Source organism: Magallana gigas, chromosome 6 (genome assembly GCF_963853765.1).
Source record: "Magallana gigas chromosome 6, xbMagGiga1.1, whole genome shotgun sequence".
NCBI lineage: Eukaryota > Metazoa > Mollusca > Bivalvia > Ostreida > Ostreidae > Magallana > Magallana gigas.
In genome coordinates, this window is record NC_088858.1 from 26,865,158 (window position 1) to 26,888,161 (window position 23,004).

The 23,004-nt window shown below is 32.1% G+C and overlaps 2 protein-coding genes across 6 annotated transcripts in view; one reads left to right on the forward strand and one right to left on the reverse strand.

Moving 5' to 3' along the window:
• On the reverse strand, positions 1-14,842 carry LOC105332217 (NADH-ubiquinone oxidoreductase 20 kDa subunit). Its single transcript, XM_011434734.4, has 6 exons — positions 14,688-14,842; positions 14,099-14,225; positions 4,967-5,117; positions 3,898-4,077; positions 2,298-2,433; positions 1-357 (listed from the first exon to the last, which is right to left on the reverse strand). The coding sequence occupies exons 1-6, from the start codon at positions 14,806-14,808 to the stop codon at positions 152-154; spliced, it is 921 nt and encodes a 306-aa protein (XP_011433036.3). The 5' UTR covers positions 14,809-14,842; the 3' UTR covers positions 1-151.
• Positions 14,680-23,004, forward strand: part of LOC105332216 (E3 SUMO-protein ligase PIAS2) — a 20,437-nt gene continuing 12,112 nt past the window's right edge. For 2 of the 5 annotated variants that reach the window (XM_020068896.3, XM_011434729.4), the window contains exons 1-6: positions 14,680-14,764; positions 15,414-15,574; positions 16,165-16,232; positions 18,484-18,510; positions 20,545-20,691; positions 22,843-22,927. In XM_020068896.3, coding sequence (XP_019924455.1) covers positions 14,741-14,764; positions 15,414-15,574; positions 16,165-16,232; positions 18,484-18,510; positions 20,545-20,691; positions 22,843-22,927 — 512 coding nt within the window. In that variant the 5' untranslated portion in view covers positions 14,680-14,740. The remainder of the gene's footprint in view (positions 14,765-15,413; positions 15,575-16,164; positions 16,233-18,483; positions 18,511-20,544; positions 20,692-22,842; positions 22,928-23,004) is intronic. The other 3 variants (XM_011434730.4, XM_011434731.4, XM_011434733.4) reach the window with 3 other exon arrangements.

The following is a 23,004-nucleotide window of genomic DNA, read 5'->3' on the forward strand; positions in this document are numbered from 1 at the left end:
CTCAATTTTTTTTTTAATAACACATTAAAGTGCAATAACAGTCGATTTAAATCGCATACATGTGTTCTGGATGTCACTTTCTCTGTCCAATTGTCAAATACAGATCCAAGATGTATGATCAACCAATATCTGAAAAATATTGTTTGTTTATCTAATCCAAAGGTTTGGGCTGTGCCTTCATCTTCACTAGATTAAATAACTTCTGGAAAGGGACGTCCTTTGGCTCGATTAACATGCCTCTCTTCTTGGGGTTGTAGTAATTACGGCGGTACCAATTCTGGCACGCTTTCATCCTCTTGATCTTTTTCTGTAACTGTAGAAAGGCGTAGAGGAGAGCCTCTGCTGTAGGGGGGCAGCCTGGAAAAGTAAAAAATGTAATGTTGTACATTCTCAGATTTTGATCTGTTTTAGATAAAATGTTTTCAAGATATATCATATTTTCATTTTCTATCCCCCACCCAATAAAATACTGAACAGTTACCCAGGTAATATTGATTACCTGGGTATTGAATACCCAGGTAATCAATCCTCAACCCTCTAAACGAAACACATCCTCACAGTTATAACTTTATCAAATGCAATGCAACAAGTATAGACCAATCATAACTAATCAAGGGAAACTTAGGTAGGCTCCATAGACCTTGAAATAGTTTCTAAAAATGACTTGATTATGAAAGATGGCATGATGCACAAGAAGTATATACTAGTACTAAGTCAATAGGTGAAAAAGTAATTTTAGATTTTAAAAATTTGATTTTCAAAAACTTACTTTGTAAATATGAACAAGTCTGACAGAAACTATAGTAGGTACTGAGGTATTGAATAAAAAAGATTGATAAAAACAATTTTACAAAACGTTTAAATCACCATCCTACGGGACAAATTTTTACAGAGGAATATATAGAGAAATATCTTTAAATCTTCTTCTGCCCAGAAAAGCTGTAACTTTGGTGAAAGCAACTTCAGATAGTGTAGATTCAAATTTGTTCAAATCACAATACTTAGGAGTAGGATGGGACCACATTGGGGATTCAATTGTTCAAAGGAAAACATTTTAATTATTCACAAAAACCGAAATGTTATATACCGGTATACGCTTTTACTTATATTTTTATATATTGGTGATTCTTTAAAATTGTTTAAACTTTGGCCCCTGGACAATTATTGGGTGTTGCAATTATTGGGCCTCACAAGTATCATCAAATTTTACCATCCGGATAAATGAAGCAAGATTAGAAGTAAAACAGTTTTTAGCTCACCTGAGCTGAAAGCTCAAGTGAGCTTTTTTGATCACATTTTGTCCGTCGTCCGTCTGTAAACTTTTACAATTTGAACTTCTCTAAAACCACCTGGCCAATTTCAACCAAATTTGGCACAAAATATCCTTATGGTAGGACAAATGTAAATTGCAGAAATGAAAGACCGATCTTTATTCAAAGCGGAGAAAACCTCGAAACTGTAGAAAAAGGAGGGTGCATTTTTCAAAATCTTCTTCTCAAAAACTACTGATTCAACGTAATTTAACCTAAATAATCCTTATGGAAAGGAAAATATAAATTGCAAAAATCATGGGCTAATTATATTTCAAATTTAAGTAAATTACAAAAATAATAATAAAGAAAGAATGGGGGTCGATCAATATATAACTTAGGGTTCGGTATTTCGTATATCGAAAACGGGATGGTGGAAAAGTAGTCCGGGCCACATGTCCTGCGCTGTCCCAAATTCCTTTTTTGTGTCTAACCTATTTTTTGGTTATTTTTTTTCAAATACCTATAATCAGATATCAAAAATCATCTTAAGTTTAGTCAATTGTATCATTTTTGCTTCATATAAAACACTAAGAAATTTAAAATCGCCAAATTTCCTTCACCTTCCTTCAAAGTGTAGATTCGACCCATATCCCTGACTACTTTTACACAATCCCACCGAAAACTAGGCAGCCATGTTCTTTGAATGAAAACATGTCAAACTGACAAAGGTGAATTTTGTTCCTAAATAAAATTGTAAACTGAAGCATCCGGTTATCTGGCGTCCGGATATCTGAGGCCCCACTGTATACCACATTGTCCTGATGTTTTGTATTATGACTCCATGAAGCTGATTTTATCACGCCTATTGTTGCTCAGGTTAGCTATGTGGCCCGTCGGCCTTTTGTTTCTTGGTACATATTGTACTGTGAAAACCCGGGGAGATAAATTTGATTAGAATGATGCAGGAAAACTATATATACATGTAATGTAGAATTAAATGGAATGAGATTCAACTTTTGTTGTATTCAATATTTCAGCATATACCTGGTACATAAATATCAACTGGAACGATTCTGTCACAGCCTCTGACAACTGAGTATGAATAATGATAATATCCCCCTCCATTGGCACAGCTCCCCATGGAGATTACCCATCGAGGGTTAGGCATCTGGTCATATACCTGTTGAAGAAAAATATGCTGATCTCTGAAAAATCTATGGCCAACAGATTATTTGCGATTCTTTGACTTGAAGACTATTTTCATCTCTAAAAGATGAGGCATAAAATGTCAGGAAAAGACGAATGTTATCATAATGATTTAATCACAATACATATCCAAGTACCTTTATCAATTTTCAAGCTCTATTTATATGTATGCATTGCCTCTTGTTATAAGTATATTAAAAAAATGTTTGTGTATGACAGATTTTTGGAGGTGAAACTGGTGATTTTTTCTATTTGAGCGACCAATTTCAAATATGTTTCAAGGAATTATATTAACAACATTACTATTATGAAAAAAAGAGGCCCATGGGCCACAACGCTCATCTAAGCAATGATAGATGTAAAAATTTGACCCCCAATTGTGGTCCCATCCTTAGCCTGGGAATCATGAATTGAATAATCTTGAATCTACACTACCTGGGGATTCTTCCACACAAGTAACAGCTTTCCTGGCTGATCAGTTTCAGAGAAGAAGATTTTTAAAGATTCACTACATATATTCCTATGTAAAAATTTGACCCCCCCCCCCCCATTGTGGCCCCATCCTACCTCTGGGGATTATGATTTTCACAACTTGAATCTACACTACCTGAGGATGCTTCCACACAAGTTTCAGCTTTTTCTAGCCAAATGGTTTTTGAGAAGAAGATTTTTGAAAATACCAACAAATGTTCAATGATTTTTAATTAACTCCCCTTGAAAGGGGACGTGACCCTTCATTTTAACAAACATGAATCTCCTTCACCTAAGGATGTTTTGTGCCAAGTTTAATTAAAATTAGCCCAGTGGTTCTGGAGAAGTTGAAAATGTAAAAAGTTTACAGACAGAGAGACAGATGGATGGACGCCGGACAAAAAGTGATCAGAAAAGCTCACTTTAGCTTTCAGCTCAGGTGAGCTAAAAAGGAGGCTTTAATACATAGTTGACAGAAGGACAGTGTTATCTTCACCCAAATACCAAATACTGTGGAATCATTAAAGTTAGTAGATTGCTTAAAATTTACAGGTTTGTGGGGATGTAATTTTGTGTATTCTTTTATACAAATGTACTTACAAAAGAAAATGTAACTTTTTAACCCTAATTCATTAATTCATGGACAATGTTAATTCTTGTATGAGAGATACTGACAAATTCCAAGAAAATTGAGCCACCACAAAATTTAATGATTTCACAGTATTAAAAGTTTTAAATGGTTGGATAATAAAGAAATATAGGCCTGTTTACATCCAATTTTGATGCCAACAGGAGATACCTACAGCTAAAATTGTGTCCACTAAGCACTTTTTATTATCAACTTTTGCACTGGGGATAAAATAAAATACAATGATGGAGACATAGGCTGTCCCATCTACAACAAGCCAAACACAAACAACTGTTAACCCTATTTGACAAAACTCTTTGCATCTTGCTCTCTTCTTACCCTTCTCAAAGCAGGTGCCATTTTGTTTGTTAAAGTGCCTGCAACAATCATGACGTCACAGTGACGAGGACTAGCACGAAATACAATTCCAAATCGATCCATGTCATAACGAGGGGCAGCAAAATGCATCATTTCCACAGCACAGCATGCAAGACCGAATGTCATGGGCCATATTGAAGTCTAAATCAGGAAAAACAAACATTTTTAAGGAATCAAGTAACTGATTTTATATTCTGTTAAACGAGTAAATATGGCAAAATACAAATTTTAGCGACTGACACAACTGGCCTTGAGCACTAATGTTAACATTTCGTTAACAATTTTCCAAATGTATTCAATTTAAAACATATAACAATAACTTTAGTCTATTTTTAGTACTAGAAGTGTATGCAAGTTAGAAATTAAAGTCATTGTGTTCACATGCTTTGATGCCATTGGTCAAACAAGAAATTCCTTTGCCCCAATGATTTGGCACTTGCGTTTGTGCTAAAATGTGATAAGCCAAATTTTGTTTTACAGTATGAAATGAAACTGCGGTTATCAAGAAACAAAATTTTGAATACTATAGATTCCTTATTTTACATAATTACTTCATTCCATAATTCAACCATTGTGCATCAAATTGCAAGAATTTAAAATTGCGAATGCCAAATTTTTATCATCGTGACATTTAAGTTACAATCGTCTAAAAATTAAAGCAAGATTTATTAAAATCACAAGTTGTGCTTCCTGTTTTTTACGCGGCTATTAATTCCTCACGTTCAATTAGAGATTTGTGTACTCATATTAGCATTAACAACTTAAAAGAATAGAGCAGTTGTTATTTCTAGAACATGAATGGTGAAAAAGGTGGGGTTTTTTTTAAATAAAAAAAAAAAAAATAAAATCCCTCCACCCGCCCCATATTTTTTGCAAATTAGGATGAGAATCTAAATAACAATTTTATATGGCCTAACACAAGATTTCTAGACTTAATACTAAAAAGACATAAAACTTATTCCCTTTAAAAAAACCACCTATATTTTATAAGTTGGACCTCTAAAAACAATTAAGTTTTCCCACAACATACCCTCCTTCCCCAGTTCAACAGATCATCAGCCCTGGCCATGACGAAGTCCATGTTGTTTTCAGGGTGCTGATGGGGGGAGTATGGCTCCCGTGGACCCGGCTGCACCACCTGAGCTCTGGCATCTGTGCTCTGTGTTCTGTAGGGTACCAAGCTAGAATCAAAAACAAATAAAGTTTTCACATTTAAAATTTCACATTTTATTATAAAATGGAAGTGAGCGAGAAGTTTGAACAAAACATTTTTCTCTCCATATTTTACTTATTATTTTGAGAAAGGACTTGCTTTTGTTCCAAGATATGTTTTTGGACACACATCACTTTTTGGTCAAATGCAGATAATGTTAAATGTAATGATGTAGGTCTACAAATTAAATTTTTTTAATCATATGAGATGAATATATTTTTGAAATATTAAAGTACAGTATGTACATATACTCCTAGAATTAATTGATTCGACTTGTTTTCATAGGTACTCGTACATCATGTCAGTAAACTCTTGTTGACTCCTTTTTATTAGTTTGACTTGTATTGTCAGACACTCTATTTAGGAATATGGAATCATGTTTTGAGTATCATGAGGTGATCAAATAAGGTCAGGGGTGATCAAATCCAAAAAAGGTCTTTGGGCTTAATGACAGATTTGACAGGACCATCTCATAATATACAAAGAATGACTCCTTATTACTTAAATATTTTTCACTAATTATGTGATTACGGGCCGCCAAAAGGCTGTCCGTTATTTGATATACATTTAAATATTGTAATTGTGTTTCTGCGGGATAGTTTTTTTTTAACAATAGAATTAATATTATGCTTATTTTTATGAATTAAAAGTAAATTTACATGTAGAAATATGTTTTATATAAAACTGAATTTTATTCAGGTCTTATAATTCAGGTCATTCAGGTATTTTAAAAATTATTACATATTTTTGGTTTTGCTCGTAAATGTAAAGAAAGTCATACTTAGTAGACTGTCGTGTTTGGCGCGTTTTTATGGGTGTTCAATAAAGAAATAAACGGCAATTTAAAAAGTTCACCCGGATATGAAGTTGGTTGGTTATGTGATCAAATCCTGTGAAGGGCTTCTCAGTAGATTTGATCACGTACTTACCAACTTCATATCCCGGTGAACTTTTTAACATTGCTGTTTATTACTTATATTTACCTTTGAAAAAGACAAATTGTTCAGAAATGTTAAAATTACCGAGATTTTAAGTTTACAATAATCAAGCGACAAGCGCCTGATTTGATCATTGTGACATCACCAACGTTCATTAAAGAAATAAAGAGCAATTTAACAAGTTCACCCGGATATGAAGTTGGTTGGTCACATGATCAAATTCTGTGAAGCCCAAAGGGCTTCTCAGTAGATTTGATCACGTACTTACCAACTTCATATCCCGGTGAACTTTTTAACACTGCTGTTTATTACTTATATTTACCTTTGAAAAAAGAAAAATCATTCAGAACTGTTAAAATTACTGAGATTTTAAGTTTACAATAATCAAGCGACAAGCGATAAGCGCCTGATTTGATCATTGTGACATCACCAACGTTCATTAAAGAAATAAACAGCAATTTAAAAAGTTCACCCGGATATGAAGTTGGTTGGTCACATGATCAAATCCTGTGAAGCCCATAGGGCTTCTCGGTAGATTTGATCACATACCAACCAACTTCATATCCCAGTGAACTTTATAACATTGCTGTTTATTACTTATATTTACGTTTGAAAAAAGAAAAATCGTTCAGAACTGTTAAAATTACCGAAATTTTAATTTACTATAATCTAAGCGATAAGCGCGTGCCATGATCATTGTGACATCATGAAAAAGTTCATACAGAATTGAACGTTTTCGCTATTCTATAGGTTCATTTAAGGAAACTTATTTGCAAATGTAAATATAGGATATTGTGAAATGTGGCCCCTTGGTACACTAACCAAAAATGAATATCCGAATTTTACACTTATTCCTGCACATACTTAATCTTTGACATATTTACCCTATAAATGGAATACCATTTTTACCGAAAAATTAGATCATGTGCAATATAAATAACTTCTTTCACAGGTATGTGTATTTTTATTAAAAATCATCAAAAAGTGATGGAAGCAATAACTTGGGACAGACTATAGTTATTGTATTTTATTTAAAAATATTTCTATGTGAAAGAAGAAAAGTGTACCTCAATGCACCAGAATGAATGCGCTCAATATTCCTCAAATTAAAAACATTGAAAAATTTAATAGGCCTTCTCCATTATAAAAGATTGTCGTTTACCAGGCATGAATTCATTTCGTATGACGTTTCATATCCTTACTCACTTGATTGATGAATAAACTGAAAAATGTTGTCACATATGTTAAAGAGTTATAATTCAAATTTATGTATTGGCAGGCATGTTGCTCTATTGTACCAAGGCCCACCCATTATTTTCATTTTATTGCTGAAAAAACAACAAATGTCTACAAACAAAGATGATTTTCCATTGCAATATTTTTTTAAGAACACAGATAATGCTTTTATCCTCATAATAATAATGTGTCAGGACTATGGAAACTGTTTAAAAGACGTCGTTTTTATTTACTTGTGTTCGAAAAACTATCAAAAATTTGTGTAGATTTTATGCAATTCATCGTTTAAGAAGGGGCAACAGAAACTAATTACAGCATATCATCCTTTTAGCAAGACATTTCTATTGATCAACCAAAATTTCAGTGTCAATCGTAGAATCATATAAGCAAGATTCATAGCTTGGTTTGAGTAATGTTTTTGTTCACATGAGTTTATTACATTCAACTTATGAATTTTAAACTTGGTACATGTATTTCCTATTCAGCATAGCTGCATTTTAAAATATAAACGAACTAAAGCATGACCTCAGCTTTGTGTACAAACATACAGTAGCATTGTGCGCAAAGCTCTGTATCTTGCTTATAACTGGAAGCTTGACTCTCATGTTAGTAAATAGAAATCTGTAAACAATTAAAACAAGAGAAAAATGCACTAAAACAAAGAAAAAAAACACGATTTATTTTTCATCATATATATATATATATATATATATATATATATATATATATATATATATATATATATATATATATATATATATATATATATATATATATATATATATATATATATACTTAAATATTTCTAGCAGTGAGAATAATCTCCGTTTAGATTGAAATTGCTGAGCATCTTAAAGAAACATGGTGCATTAATAAATCATTACGTAGAGATCGTACCGAAATTACATGTACCAACATAATGAATAGTTTTCTATAATATGTTGTTAGTGCATCAGATTTTGCGCAGGTACATGTAAACAATCAGCTGTCTGATTAACCGGTCTACACGTAAAAATTTTAAATTCGAAAATAAAGACGACAGTTCCTCTCAAGTTAAACTAAACATGCTAAACGAAAATCAAAGCAAGCTAAAACCACAGTCACAAATGAAAATGTCAACACATTGAAATATTTAACCTCAATTTACTTCACATAAATGGCACAAATATATTTTGGATGTTTCAAATATTCCCTTCGCACGTAAACTGATGCAGAACAAACAAATTCATCTCCGTTCAACTTCAAGATGGCTGCTTCTAACATAGACTGGTTTTCAATAATCAATGTATGAAATATTGAGCCCGAAGTTAAACTGATTGACCCCTCATTCTCTCTGTCTTATTATTATTTTCATAAATTACTCAAATTTGAAACTTTATTTTTGCAATTTATATTTTCCTTCCCATAAGGATAATTTATGCTAAACTACGTTGAATTTGACTCAGTAGTTCTTGAGAAGAAGATTTTTAAAAATGCACCCCCTATTTTCTACAGTTTGGAGTTTTTCTCCGCTTTGAGTAAAGATCGGTCTTCCATTTCTGCAATTTATATTCACCTTCCCGTAAGGATGCTTTGTGCCAAATTTGGTTGAAATTGGCCAAGCGGTTTTAGAGAAGAAGTTCAAAATGTAAAAGGTTTACAGATGGACAGACGGACGACGGACAAAATGTGATCAGAATAGCTCACTTGAGCTTTCAGCTCAGGTGAGCTAAAAACTAAAAAATATTGACAATTCTCTCAAAATTACAAAAAAAGAAACAAAATGCCAACACTTTTGACAAAATGTGGCTCTTTGTGTAACTGTTTGGTATAGCAGAAGCTTTAACTTTGACGCTGTTTGGTTTTTTGTTTACTTTTGAAGTTGTGCTATTTATAGTAAAATTGGCGATTTGCCTACAGCCAGGACTCTGCTTTCAGCAGAGCCTGGCTAAAAAATAACTATATCGCCTTGTAAACAGTACGATAAAATATCCAGTGTAAATATGTTATCAATAAATCTAGTGGAAAGAGGAAAGGGGGTGATAAATATCTATAGCAGACTGGCACCCAAATATTATTTAAAATCCAAGTTTTAATATAATTCCAGAACAGAATATATGGTAAGCTCCCAGTACATGCTATAATTGCTAATCATACTATGAATCTCATTGTTTAGAAAGTGGTCTTGTTAGTGCAAGCGCTGATGATGCTCGGGTATCCGAATCCCAACAAGGGGGTACACATGTATGTAGGTTTTCTTAGACTACCGAAATTACTAAGTTACCAATACAAACTGCATGATTACATTGTGTACTACTGATGTTACGATTGGTAAAATCCCCAAACTGGAAATGTTACATCCCCAATATGATTATAAAGGGATATAAAGAAATATTTTAAAAGGAAATATATCAGGTGCCAGTGCTAAACAAGAGGCCCATGGGCAATATCGCTCACCTGAGCAACAATAAGCATGACGAAATCAGCTTCATGGAGTAATAATACAAAATATCTGGACAATGTGGTATACTACATGTAGATCCCGTGTAAAAAAAAAAAAAACCCTGTTCCCCCTAGATATTCTTATATTTATAATCAAATCCCTTTTCTAATAGGATGATTTTATAGTCAATTCATATTCAGCATTGCAGATCTCAGAAAGAACCTATACAATTGCTTATATACAGGATATAAACCTACATCAAACTCTGAACCCCTTGTGAGGCCCAATAATCGTCCAGAGGCTAAAGTTTAAACAATTGTAAAGAATCAGTAATATGTAAAAATGCTTGCTATTAGTAAAAGCATATATAGTAACATTTCAGTTTTTTTTAGAATTGAAATTTTTTCCTTTGTACAACTGGATCACCAATGTGGCTCCACCAGATGCTTCCACACAAGTTATAGCTTTCCTGACCAAAAGATTCTTAAGAAGATTTTTAAACATTTACTCTATATATATTCCTATGTAAAAATTCACCCCCCCCCCCCCCTCATTGTGGCCCCACCCCACCCGCAAGGGTCATGATTTTCAAAACTTCACAACTAAATTTATGTTACCTGAGGAGGTTTCCACATAAGTTTCAACTTTCCTGGCCTTATGGTTTATGAGAAGATTTTTAAAGAATTCCTTTATATATTTCTATGTAAAAATTCAACTCCCATTTGTAGCCCCACCCTACCCCTGGGGGTCATGTTTTCACAACTTTAAATTTACATTACCTGAGGATTCTACTACACAAGTTTCAGCTTTCCTGGCCTTTTGGTTCTTGGAAGGAGATTTTTGAAAATTTCTTGAAAAATTTCGATAATTCATTGTTATCTCCCCTATTAAATGGGTGTGATCCTTAATTTTCACAACTTTGAATCCACTTAGCCTAAGGATGCTTTGTACTAAGTTTGGTTGAATTTGGCCCAGCGGTTCTTGAAAAGGTGTTCGAAATGTGAAAAGTTTCAAGACAGACAAACATATGACAGACAAAATGTGATCAGAATAGCTCACTTGAGCTTTCAGCTCAGGTGAGTTAAAAATAGGTAAGATGTTTTTAAAGAACACCATAATACATCTGGGTATGTAATGTTTATAAATAATACATATTGCTGCTACAATTGATAACTAATGCAGTCACATGTGCACTCTAAATATAAACCAACTTGGCGGAATACACATGGAATATGATCTCGATAGAATGTAGTGACAGTGGCATGTGCTCATGTTTTATATATGGACTTTATAAAGGCCATTATGCACTGCATTACCGTAAATCATCATAAAAATTAATACATAAACAAAGGGTTATAATCCAGATTCTTAGTAAATTATTACTGTAAATAGATATTTTAATCAGGTGACAATTGATCTCGTAGCAGAGCTATTACACTCAGCATTGATGAAATGCATTGGACAATACATTACAAAATTGATTTGTAGTGTTATCATAGACAGGGTTGGAAATTCACCAAAAATAGCAGCCAGCCACAGGGCTGGCTACTTTTAAAAGTTACCAGCCCTGCCCAAAATCTGCCAGTCCTGATAAAAATGTTCACTTTTATGAATAAACTATACACAAAGCCTAATATTTACATTTGTAAATCTTCAGCTTTTACACAGTATTTGAAACTACATCTAAGCATAACCCAAAGAATGCTTATTTAAGTTATTATCAGTGATTGGGAAGGCCAAAAATGTCAATGGGACTATGGCCCCACAGTTATTAATGTTAATGGGCCATTTTCATAATGAAAGGGCCATCTATTTATTCATTGGGGCCATTTTGTAAAATTGAAATTATCAAGGACCAACCTAGAGCAAAACAACTTCTATAAAATTTAAAAACTTAACCAACTGGTTAAATTTCATTTATTTGATGTGTTTATACATTTCACTGATTCAATTTTTGTTATGGTGTTTGCTTAATGATAAATAAAATCAGTCTTCTGTGTTTTTTGGAGGTATTAGTCAAACCCTTTGACCCAATTATTACAGTTATGTACAGAATCTTTCAAACTTTGAAGATAACTGTAGGGAACGGTTTTTCTTATTATTCAAACATTAATTTTGCGAGTTATCAAATAATTACAAGTTACAACTAATTGTAGTATCGACACTTAAATAAATAAACATCGGTTGTAATTTTCAATGCAGTGTGGTTGCATCACCCGTATTTATAACCCCTACAGTAACGATAAGCATGGTAAGACAGTCGTGAGTTTTAATAATCACAACAGGGATTAATTGAGGCTGTGAAAACGTCTTTTCAAATAGATAATCATCATTTTACTGCATTTGCGGTTAGTTTACATAATTGAGAACTCAGAATACTGGGCGACTTCAACTTCTCTTTCGGAGGAAATTCTGGAATAATCTACCACGCATTAAAGAGTGGAAACGTTTTTATTGGTTGTTTATTTCTGTTTTACCAAACACGACCAATGAAATTTGATGTTTTAAAACAAATGTATTAAAAGACGATTAGCTAAGTCGTACAGAGTAAATTTCCAGCGGACATCGCTAAAACTTTTATAACCGATGAGAAATTTGAATGCGCACTTCGGCGCGTAGAGTAATTGATTTAATGCGCCATTTTTCTCTTAAATGCGACTATGGCGCGTGGCGCAGGTCCTTCCCAATCACTGTATTATTAAGGTTTAAAGGCGTAAAAAATGAAACTATCCATCTACATGTTTATAATTATAAACCTTCTTTTTGGTAGGCAGCTAACAATGTCATATATATCGTGAACTTTCACAACAATTTTGAAAGATTGAAAAGTGACAATAATAAAATCCAAAACATTGAAAGGTAATAAAAAACAACAGTGATAAAATGTGATTAAAATTTATTTATTGGTCAGATGAACTCAATTTAACTGCTAATTGTTTATAGGTCTAACAACACTATTTTTCTGAAGTATCAAAATATGCTGAGGCAAAACAATTCCTAAATTCTCTTTTGTTTTAAGGATTTTCTGCCAATGACAGGGGCTGTATTTTTTTATGCAATAAAAAACATGTAAAATGCCTGCAGAGTTTCTCAGTTTTGTAAAAATATGAGGTCACTTGATTTTTTTATGCCCAGTTTCGACAGGGGGTGGAAATGCTCGTACTTGAATTTAAAACATGTGTAGCTTTGTTGTAAACAAACTTTTGTGCCTTTGTCAGTTTGTGGATGGCTCTGTGTTTATTTGTTATTAAATTGTTTTAGAATTTTTGTTTTAACCAGAAAAGTTGTAAAGAGGGATTTCCAAAGAAGTTTGTTTAAAATTAATTACCCACATCTAAATTTGCGTAATTTTGGTAAGAATAAATAGTAAAAATTAAATAGTGGTCACCCCCTACATAGTTTACAATACAGCACTCTATGTGTTTCGTCACTTGTCAGCCATTCAAATTCTACTTTCCATCCCGGAACTATCGGTCAGCTATTTTGTTTTGATCGTAGACTGGTTTTTTTTTCTCATAGCGTCAATCAGGGACATATATATTCATCCCTGCGTCAATCAAGTAACGCTTTTTGGGAGTTGACAACCTCAAAAACTTGTGCATCATCTAGCAAGTTGCTTCTTTTGTAATATTGCCAAACAAAATTGTCTTGCGAACGCTGGTTAGCTGTAACAATCATTCAGACCAATGAGCGAATAGATTACAATTGCTAGATCTTACCTAATTCTCAACAATACCTAACAATGTGAAGGCGTCTGTACTTTTTGTGAATGAGGTTATTAGCTTAAAAATAGAAATTGCGGTTTAAAAGTAGGAACTGGCTATTAAAATTAGCCCGACCGCTGGACTGTCTTTTAAAGTTTCGCCCCAACCTGCCTTAGAAACAGGATGTCTCGGGCGGGCTTTTATTACCAACCCTGTCATAGACAAAGGCATGGAAAAGGTAAATATATATAATAAGACCAATCACCCAGATGGGTTACCAAGACCCTGTGTCAACACACTTTGAAAAAATATGCACTTTGAAAAAAAAAATTCAAAGTGCGTTAAATTTGGGACCAAATCAACTCAGTATAAAAAAAATTTGGGACCAAGTAAATGCACTTTGAATTTTTTTTCTTCAAACTTTGTCATAGTACATCAATTTTTTCATCCAGACACTTAACACACTTTGAAAAATATGTCATTAAAAATGTACAAATCACAGATTGTTGTTTTCGATCTCTGCTGTCAGTTAGATATTAGAGTCGTTTTAACAAGAGTTTGGACTTTCGGTGGGTTGTTACTATCTATTTTGCTCATCAAAACAAGCTGTCAAAATTTTGACCTACTTTCAATATAACATAAATAATACCTCTTTTGCCTTTCATTCTCTGTTTCAAAGGCTTTTGTCTTTAGATTGACCGAGCATGTTAGTGCTGGGCTTCGTCGACTTAACAAGGGCCCTAGGAGATGATTGATCGATCCCGAAAATCTGAGAACTACAACAAAACTCAACATAAGAATTTCAATATGATAACTTCACAAAAATAATATGGCAAAGAAAAAAGTAAACATGAGATATTTTACTTTCACTGGGAGATCCTTTTTAATATATTTTTGCCTAAATTTAAATACTAATATATTGGTAAAAGGATAGTACAAAAGACTTTAGATCAAGTATGTTATATCTACTACAAAGATTGTAAACCAAATGTGAATCAAACACCAAAGATAGCGCAAGGTAGAGTAGATCTATTCGAAATAAATGTAAAATGTTTTGTAACCAACGTCTGTATTTAGTAAAGGTCAGATGAAAACAATTAATCGACACGCATTCACGTCTGTAAACGAACGCTTAAAGATATACTTCAGCTATTTTAAGCATGTGTATGTTAATTAAAAATCATTAAAGAACAGAACAACGTAAAAATTACATATTTTATCAATCCTGTGTCACCTACCCGATCTAGTCGCCATTTTCCCTATAGAGCATGCGCACTTCAGTTTCACAACAATGGCGGATTTACCAGAACTGAAGGTAAGTCGAGAGGGAAAAAACAAAAGACTACTTGGTGAAATCATAGGGAATAGTACTTGAAACGATTCACCTGTATGACAGTTACATGATATGACTCTCCAGTTAAGTCAGACTGTTTATATAGACTCTGGTCTACTTTCTGTTGAAATTTTAGCAGGATATGGTTTGGGTCAGCTACGAAACGTATGAAATAACTGTTCACGTGTTTCTTTTATATTTATTTCCAATGTTCTTTAACATTTATGCTTTGAATTAAAGCCTTAATGCACGAAGTACATTTTTAATGGCCGAATTCATCCATTTCCGTGGAAAATCAATCAGGAAGAACTGAAATTAAAAAATCCGCGGGAGACAACTCGTACAAACATTTTTTTCCAATATTGCCTCCCTTTTCTGTATTTAGGTCAAGGTTAATGAAAGTCATCAAAGTTTTACTTCAGAGCATGACTGTCCGATTGTTTAAAAACCTTATATTGGGGAGGGGGCATATGAAAAAAAGTAATTTCTTCATATTTTGTTTGAGAGGTCCAGAATGCTGATCTATAAATCAGTGCTAAAAATTAAATTACATTTTAACTTTTCCTATATTTTTTTGTCCATTTGTCTACAAGATTTTAAAAATAAATAACAATCTTTATAAATTTTACAGCATATGGTAATGAGTTTTCGGGTCTCAGAATTACAAGTATTATTAGGATATGCTGGAAGAAACAAAACTGGAAGAAAGACTGATTTGATGGGGCGAGCTTTACAGCTACTGCAGAAAGGCTGCTCCGTACCCATACAAATAAAAATCCGAGAGTTGTACAAGTAAGACAATTAAGTTAACCGTTCAATTATTAGACATACCCTCTTTTTATTATATTGGTTTTCAAAGTTCATGGACCAATTAGGTTTTCAGAATTGTTTTTTAACTGCCTCATATGCATGTCTCCTTTTCCCCCTCCAAAAAACAAGAAAAAGAGTAAGCAAAGTGGATTTTCCAGCTCCTAAATGAGGGTGCATAGTGAAGCATAACTTGCTGCATTCTATGAAAGGGAATTGAATTCTGACATGATGGTGTTGCAAACTATAGAATTAATGTGATATAGCTTGTTAAATAAATCCCATTTAAATTTGTTATTGTGGCATAAAAAAATCTTTGTATACTAATATCCTTTCTGCAAATTCAGAGAACCGCTGCAAATTGTGACCTTTTCTGACTGTGATACAGTACTGCCATACAGTAGTGATAATTTTTTTTTTTTTTTTTTTAATGAAAAGTTGAAAGAATGGAAAATCCTTTTTTATTTCAAAAACCAACATTAAAAATCATCAATGACATCCCCATGATTTACACATAATTTGATTCAAATGAGGTATATATTGAGATGATAATGAACAATTATTAATCATTGCAGTCAAATTTTTGGTTCAAACAGGCGAAAACCCACAGCACCCAAACCAGGAGAAGATGGTTCCATTAACTGTAAGTTTCAATTGCAAATGTAAGATATTTTTTGGTACATGTATCAGTATGAATGAATTTGGAATTGGATTTGGAATCCATGGTTTTAAAATTTTTGGTGTATCATGTATTTACATTTATGTGGTCACACATTTTCTGAGAGGAAATTGTCTGTTGATCAGAAAATTTTAAGAATATATACATAGAGTTAACCTTGGAAAGGGAAGTAAAAATATATTAACATCCTGGCTGGGGTTTTGTAGTATTTTGGGCTTGTATGAATTACCAAGTACACTCTTCATGTTCTCTAAATTTGTACAGTTTTATAAATCACTATTATTGTTCAAGTCATTGAAGATTTTTTTGTTATTGCATAAACTGGTTTGGACGTTTGCTACAGTTAGATTTTCTAATTGTTTTTTGTGCTTGGTAGAAGGAAACTTTACTTAAGAAGTGTGGGTGTTGAGAGTATATTGTATGTCATGCATTATTTTCATTGACTTGTTACCATACTGATCACACAAACGATGTTTGCTGGGATTCAGTTTACTTACACGTGTATGTAATTTAAAGTTTGCTTTATGCTATCAATGATGTGAAAAATCAATCTTTCTGTACTCCATAAAATTATCATATTAACTTTGTGCTTCAGTCTTTTACCAGCTGTCATTTGATATTTTCAAGTCCTCTGCAGACATCTGTATATACGTGTATTAAAGCCTACGGAAAGAATTATTTATTTTTTGATATTTATTATTGAAGTTGATTGATTGAAATGATTTTTTTTTGGATTTAGTGTGTTCAGAAAAATGACGAGTTGATGTAGACTTTATTATGGTACTTTAGTAAGAATGTAAATGTTTTATTTAAACATAATAAGTCAGTTGTCAGACAACTTAAAATAGCCATGGCCCTTCAGTGCCCCTTTAGCTATAGAGGCATATAGCATACTGTTAAACATCACAAGTCCAGTTAACCAGACAATGTACAACCATAGGGCCATCCTTAATAAATGTTTCTTTGGAATTGCCCCCTAAAGGATGGTCGGAGATTTTCTTTTCTTTTTCATATTTTTCAACTTTGGAAGTTTAGCTAATTAAAAATAAAAATAGATAAAAAAGATAAAAAATTTCCACATAAAAAAGCTATTTTTTACAAGTAAAATTTTATCAGTGGGGGTATTTCAATGAGGCAGGAGACAATTCCAAACAAACAATAATTTTATTTTGGCCTAAGGCAGGAATTAGTGGACAAACTAATCTATCCTTATAACCATGCAAGGATCAATTTCATGTCATAAACCTTCCACCCAATCCCCACTTTGAGTTTTTGGAAAAGATTCTTCACCATAGACATTCCTTCCATGTAAGGATTAAACAATAAAAAGAGCCATAGTTTTTCTGTTAAGATGTTCAAGTTGCAGAACTTGTTCGAGGTAGGGTCCATTGTCCATCCCTCTGATGACAGCACTGTGCGAGCTTTCTAGCTAGTTGACAGTTAGGGTTCTGTAGCATATCTTCTTGTGTTTGTCACACCCTTTTATTCTTAAGTTGATAATAATAACTGTGATGAATGTTTAAGAACTTTGATGTTGGAAAACCACATCAATCCCATGGGGGAAATTTGACAAATGTTATTTTGTAATATAATGTAATATATCGATAGTACAAAACAAATCAAATAAAGCAACACAAATTTTCTAATGAATTTAAACACTCTGATCTTGTTATTCGCTGGTACCTTGTTTAAATAAGATTGTATATTTATGCTGTCAGAACAAAGACAAATAAATAACCATAATAAAGATGTACAAATTGAAACTTAATCAGTCTGAATATTTCATCTATTGTAATTTCCAGAAGATTTTGATTTATTGTACATGTATTACTAATATGTTCAAAGAAAAACAGAGTTTGTTTTAATGAAAGATTAGTGATATACCAATATGCATTTGGATGACTATCTGTGGGGTGGGCGTTGGTTTCATAAGATCTTCATTTTCATGTTTTTCATCTGCAGTTAAACCCATGTTTTTTTCTAAACGACACAGAATTTAGAATTTGTAAAATAATCCTTTAAATTCAGATTAATGTATGTAACATTTAGTAAATTTTTATTCTTATTTATTGTAAAGGTGTTTGTGGCATTTGGTTAAACATGACTTTGCATGATATTTATAAGATCCCCAAATGGATAAAATCTTACTAAAAGTAATTTCTTTGCCCTCAAATTCTTTTAATTTTAATTTGGTTTTTTATTTGAATTTTTTCAGTTAAATCTGAAGGACCATGGTTTTCAGGTGACTATTATTTTATTTCATAAAACCCAATAAATTTAGATTTCTAGATTAGCAGATAATTGATATATTATTAAAATATATTGTCATCATTTTTAAAAACTTCTCCATTAATTATCTAGATACTCTAAGAATAAAAAATAGATAAAAACCTTTCTCGCATTTAATTTGCATCTTATTTATTTAAAGAGACTCTCTGTTCAACCAAAGTCAAATTTCCATTAATGACATGAACATGCATGTAGACTGTTTAAAAAAGGAGATAAATGCCTTTGAAGCTTGATACAGTTATTGATTTAAAAAAAAATGACATGTCCACTGACTTGTAGAGTATACGTTGGCTGTTGTACCATATGTATAAATAATGTTTTATCGTACAAGCACTGTAGATAAAAATCTGAATTTGTTACAGAAATCACCCATCCATTAGATTTATTGTTTCAAGGTGAACATTAATTGCAAGATTTTTTTGTTGTAGATTGAAGTAATTAATTCTTATCATCTTGTTTTATCAAAGACTGTATCACATATATTCATGTATTGGTAATTTAAATACAACATATGCTGGTAAATGAAAGTTTATTGTAATCTATTTTAAAAAATAGTTTGTTTAAGAAAATATTACTTCAAAATAACATTGTTAAAGTCAGATTTTGTTGGAAGTATTCAAATCTAACTTCAAAAGAACTCTCAATTCAATATTTACTGACTGCCATCAAATCATTCTCTCTGAAATTGAATCTGAATTTGTTTTACATGGTTTATAAATGGAACCAGCTTAGATCTGTTTATAACGTTAACAATCTTTCAATTTGAAAAAAATAGGCATATCATAATATTACTAAGTAATGATGAACTAAAATATAAATCTAATAATATAAAATGAATAAATTAGATATTAGTAGTACATGTGATGATATCCATGCTGTTAGATATTTGGTCTAGATTTATTCGACAACAGCATTGGTTTTGTTCTTTACCTTTTTGTGCGTGATTTTCATAGCGTATATAATGCACCAAAGGTAACATTGGTTATCTCTTATTGGTTAATCAATGTGTATTGTTTGATGTTAACTAATTTTCAAAAAATTATTTTGATTTGAAGCAAAGTAAACATATCTATAATAAGTTCATATATTTCTCATTACAAACATTAAAGTTCATAGAAAAGTACATTTTTTGTAAATATCCTGTTTTTATTTGTTCAAAATGTATATGTGTATCTTTGAAAAATGCATAGCCATTGAAAAAAAAGTATGTTTCAGTTTCTATGTTCATATATTTTTACTTGATGTCTTTATAACTATACTAAGATGGCAATATAACCCAAGGCAAAACATTGTGTATAAATGGTCTTGTATCCAATTTGTTTTAAACTCCGTTAGATGCTGTTTTTTCCAGGATGTAATGTTTATTCAGTCAGAATAAATATGCAATGAATTGTGATTAAAAAAATTATTAATACACATTGCAAGTCTTACAGATAATGTGGATTTTGCCATGTCTTGTCTATAATATTTACGGGAATACATATACCGGTAATATGAATACTGGTAAGAGTCATCAAATGTCTAGAAAGCAAGGCATTTTCATATCTGATCATATATTGTTTATTACAAACTGAGATTTCCGTATTTTCTTAGTATTGCAATGTAATTTCCATGTAATTATCAACATCAACATCAGAAAAATATGTAAACATTCAAGTAAAGCTAAGGCTATAGTATCTAAAGCTGCATGTTGTTACGGTATTTTCTGCACCAAAATATACAATGTAGCTTAAATATTGTTGCTGTGTTGCAAGATGTGCTGCAAGGTGGTATTTATCCACATTTATAATCACAGCACAAGCACTGTTTTTCTCAGGTGAGCAGTTTGTGTACAAGTCAATGATGCATATCATTATGTATTATTATATTTAGACAATACATATATACTCATGTATTTAGATGATACGTACTGGTATATACTCATGTATTGAGGCAGGGGGATGTATGATCAAGTTTTACAGTAGGGGATATATTTTATTTTAAACAGGTCCAATGGATTATTCCAACCGGATGCATCATGACCCAGCACCACATTCAAGCAGCCTTGGCATGTTGCCAGTTCATCCGGATGTGAAGCTTAAGCATCTGCCATTCTATGACTGTGTGGCAGAACTTATGAAACCTACAAGTTTAGGTAATCTAGCTTTCAGTTTCTATTAGTTTCTATTCTATCATTAACTATGGATCTGTAAGTCTTGAGTTTGAATTCTGCTGGGGGGTTTACAATTTTTACCTCTCCAAATACTTTTAAAAGCTTTTTTTCTACCGTATTTTTCTGAAATTAGGCGGAGACCTTTTCTCCTGGCACGTGGATCTCGGCCTATTCATCGCTTTGATTTTTTTTTTTTAATTTGATATGAAATTTTGCAAAAATTTATGCAAACCTCCAACAAAATCATGAGTATTTACTATAATATAGTTTGAATTTCTGTGTAAAAATCTATGGATTTTTATCAATATACAGTAGTAATTTATCTTAAAATAAATGTGAATAAATTTATTTCTTCGTACATTTCTTACTTAGATCGCTAAGTCTGAATCATCTTTTTGGATTATTCTTACATGCTGTCATGCGTTTTGATCGTGTGCTTACGATAAACAGGAAATCGATTTCGCATGGTTAATTAAGAAATAAACAACGTTATTTAGTGGACATGGCGTTATGAATAGCAATTGCTCTGTTGGCATATTCCATGATGCGCGCTAGTGCATCATGGAAAATATGCCAGCAGAGAGGTTGCTATTCATAGCGCCATGTTCACTAAATAATCGTTGTTTATTACTTATATTTACATTTTACCACTCGCAAATACCCTGTTTTAGCTTAGACCTTGACATTTAGCTATTGCATCAAAAATAAACATTCAGACTGTAATGTATCTTTTTAATTCACATAGATTTGTTAACAGAATCAATGATATGTTATAACAGTAATTCCTTTAAAATGTTATTATAAGACAGGTTTTGATATTAAATACATCAATTTTATGGAGTTGGAGAAAAACACATGATGTATCGTATAGTGGTTGAAATATATAACGTTATGAATAGTATATGACGTCACACCTTTATGATGTCATAGTATACAGACAGAGCAATTGCGATTATAGAAAAATAATTGCAGTTCCTCCGTATGGACTTAAAGTAGGAAAGAACAATGGATATGCAAATATTGTATTATAGTAGTAGTAGTTTATTGGCGTATACATTACATACATTGCCATAGCATACAATTTAACAGTACTTTACAATAATTGTGGGTACATGTGGGAGGCAGGTTATATAAATATATATAAAAGGTATAAAGTGGTTGAAAAAATATCAAAAAGACCAACAAAGCAGTAGTTATATATAAACTTAATTTATGCTTATTCACGTCTGATGGTAAAGTTGTCCCTCTTATTAAAAGATTCGTACACATATTTACCCAGTTTTTTTAACATAAATATAGAATCAGAATTGAGTAAATCAATAAATTTTGCCATACTTGGTCGTACATAGAAGTATTTCTTAATATATAATTTCCTTAACTCCATGTAAAAATCAAACACCAAAACAAAATGGTATTCATCTTCGACATCGTTTGAATTACAATATATACATTTCCTTTCATTAATAGGACATTTTTTTATCAAATCTACCAGATTCGATTCGTAGAGGATGTGAAGATAATCTAAGTGTTCTTAAGGCTTTCCTATGTTTATCATATAATATGTGATTTAGATACTCTGCCTGGTGTACAGGCAAGTTTAGATATTTATATAGACGTAAAGGGTGAGCATTTTCAATTTGTACCCTTAAATTTTGGTAAAAACAATCTGACAGTCTTTGCTCAAAATATACATAAAACATTTTTTCATTTACTGACTCAGGGTAATACCACACATCACCGAAACCATTTGACAATAGGGTGTTCTTGACAAAAATAATCCAGCTTGATAACATGTTTTTCAGATCATAATCATAAATTGATTTCATAAGACATTATAAACACATCACTATTTAATTTATAAGGAAATATACTAATTTTTGTTTTTAAAGCAGCACAAAACATAATTCATTTAATAATTTTATTGACAGTTGTCCCATACCACTTTAGTGTTACCTTAAATCAAAACAGTATTATATTCTCTTGAAATAATCACCAGTACAAAACTAGCAAGTTACATCAAATACATAATAGAAATACTTTTAATACATTACCATGAATCAAATTAAAAGTCAATTAATAGTAATAATAAATATGTATTTACTCAAGTTGTTCATGGTGTTGAATTTTATTCAGTGCCAAGAGGTTCATCCAAATTCCAAGAGAATCATTACAGTTTCCATCTGACTCCCCAGCAAGCCCAAGACATTGCCATGTCCAGGTAAATAGCATATACACATGCACACATATGGCCTAGCTTGTACAACACACCCACGCTACTGAAATGTGTAATTCTTA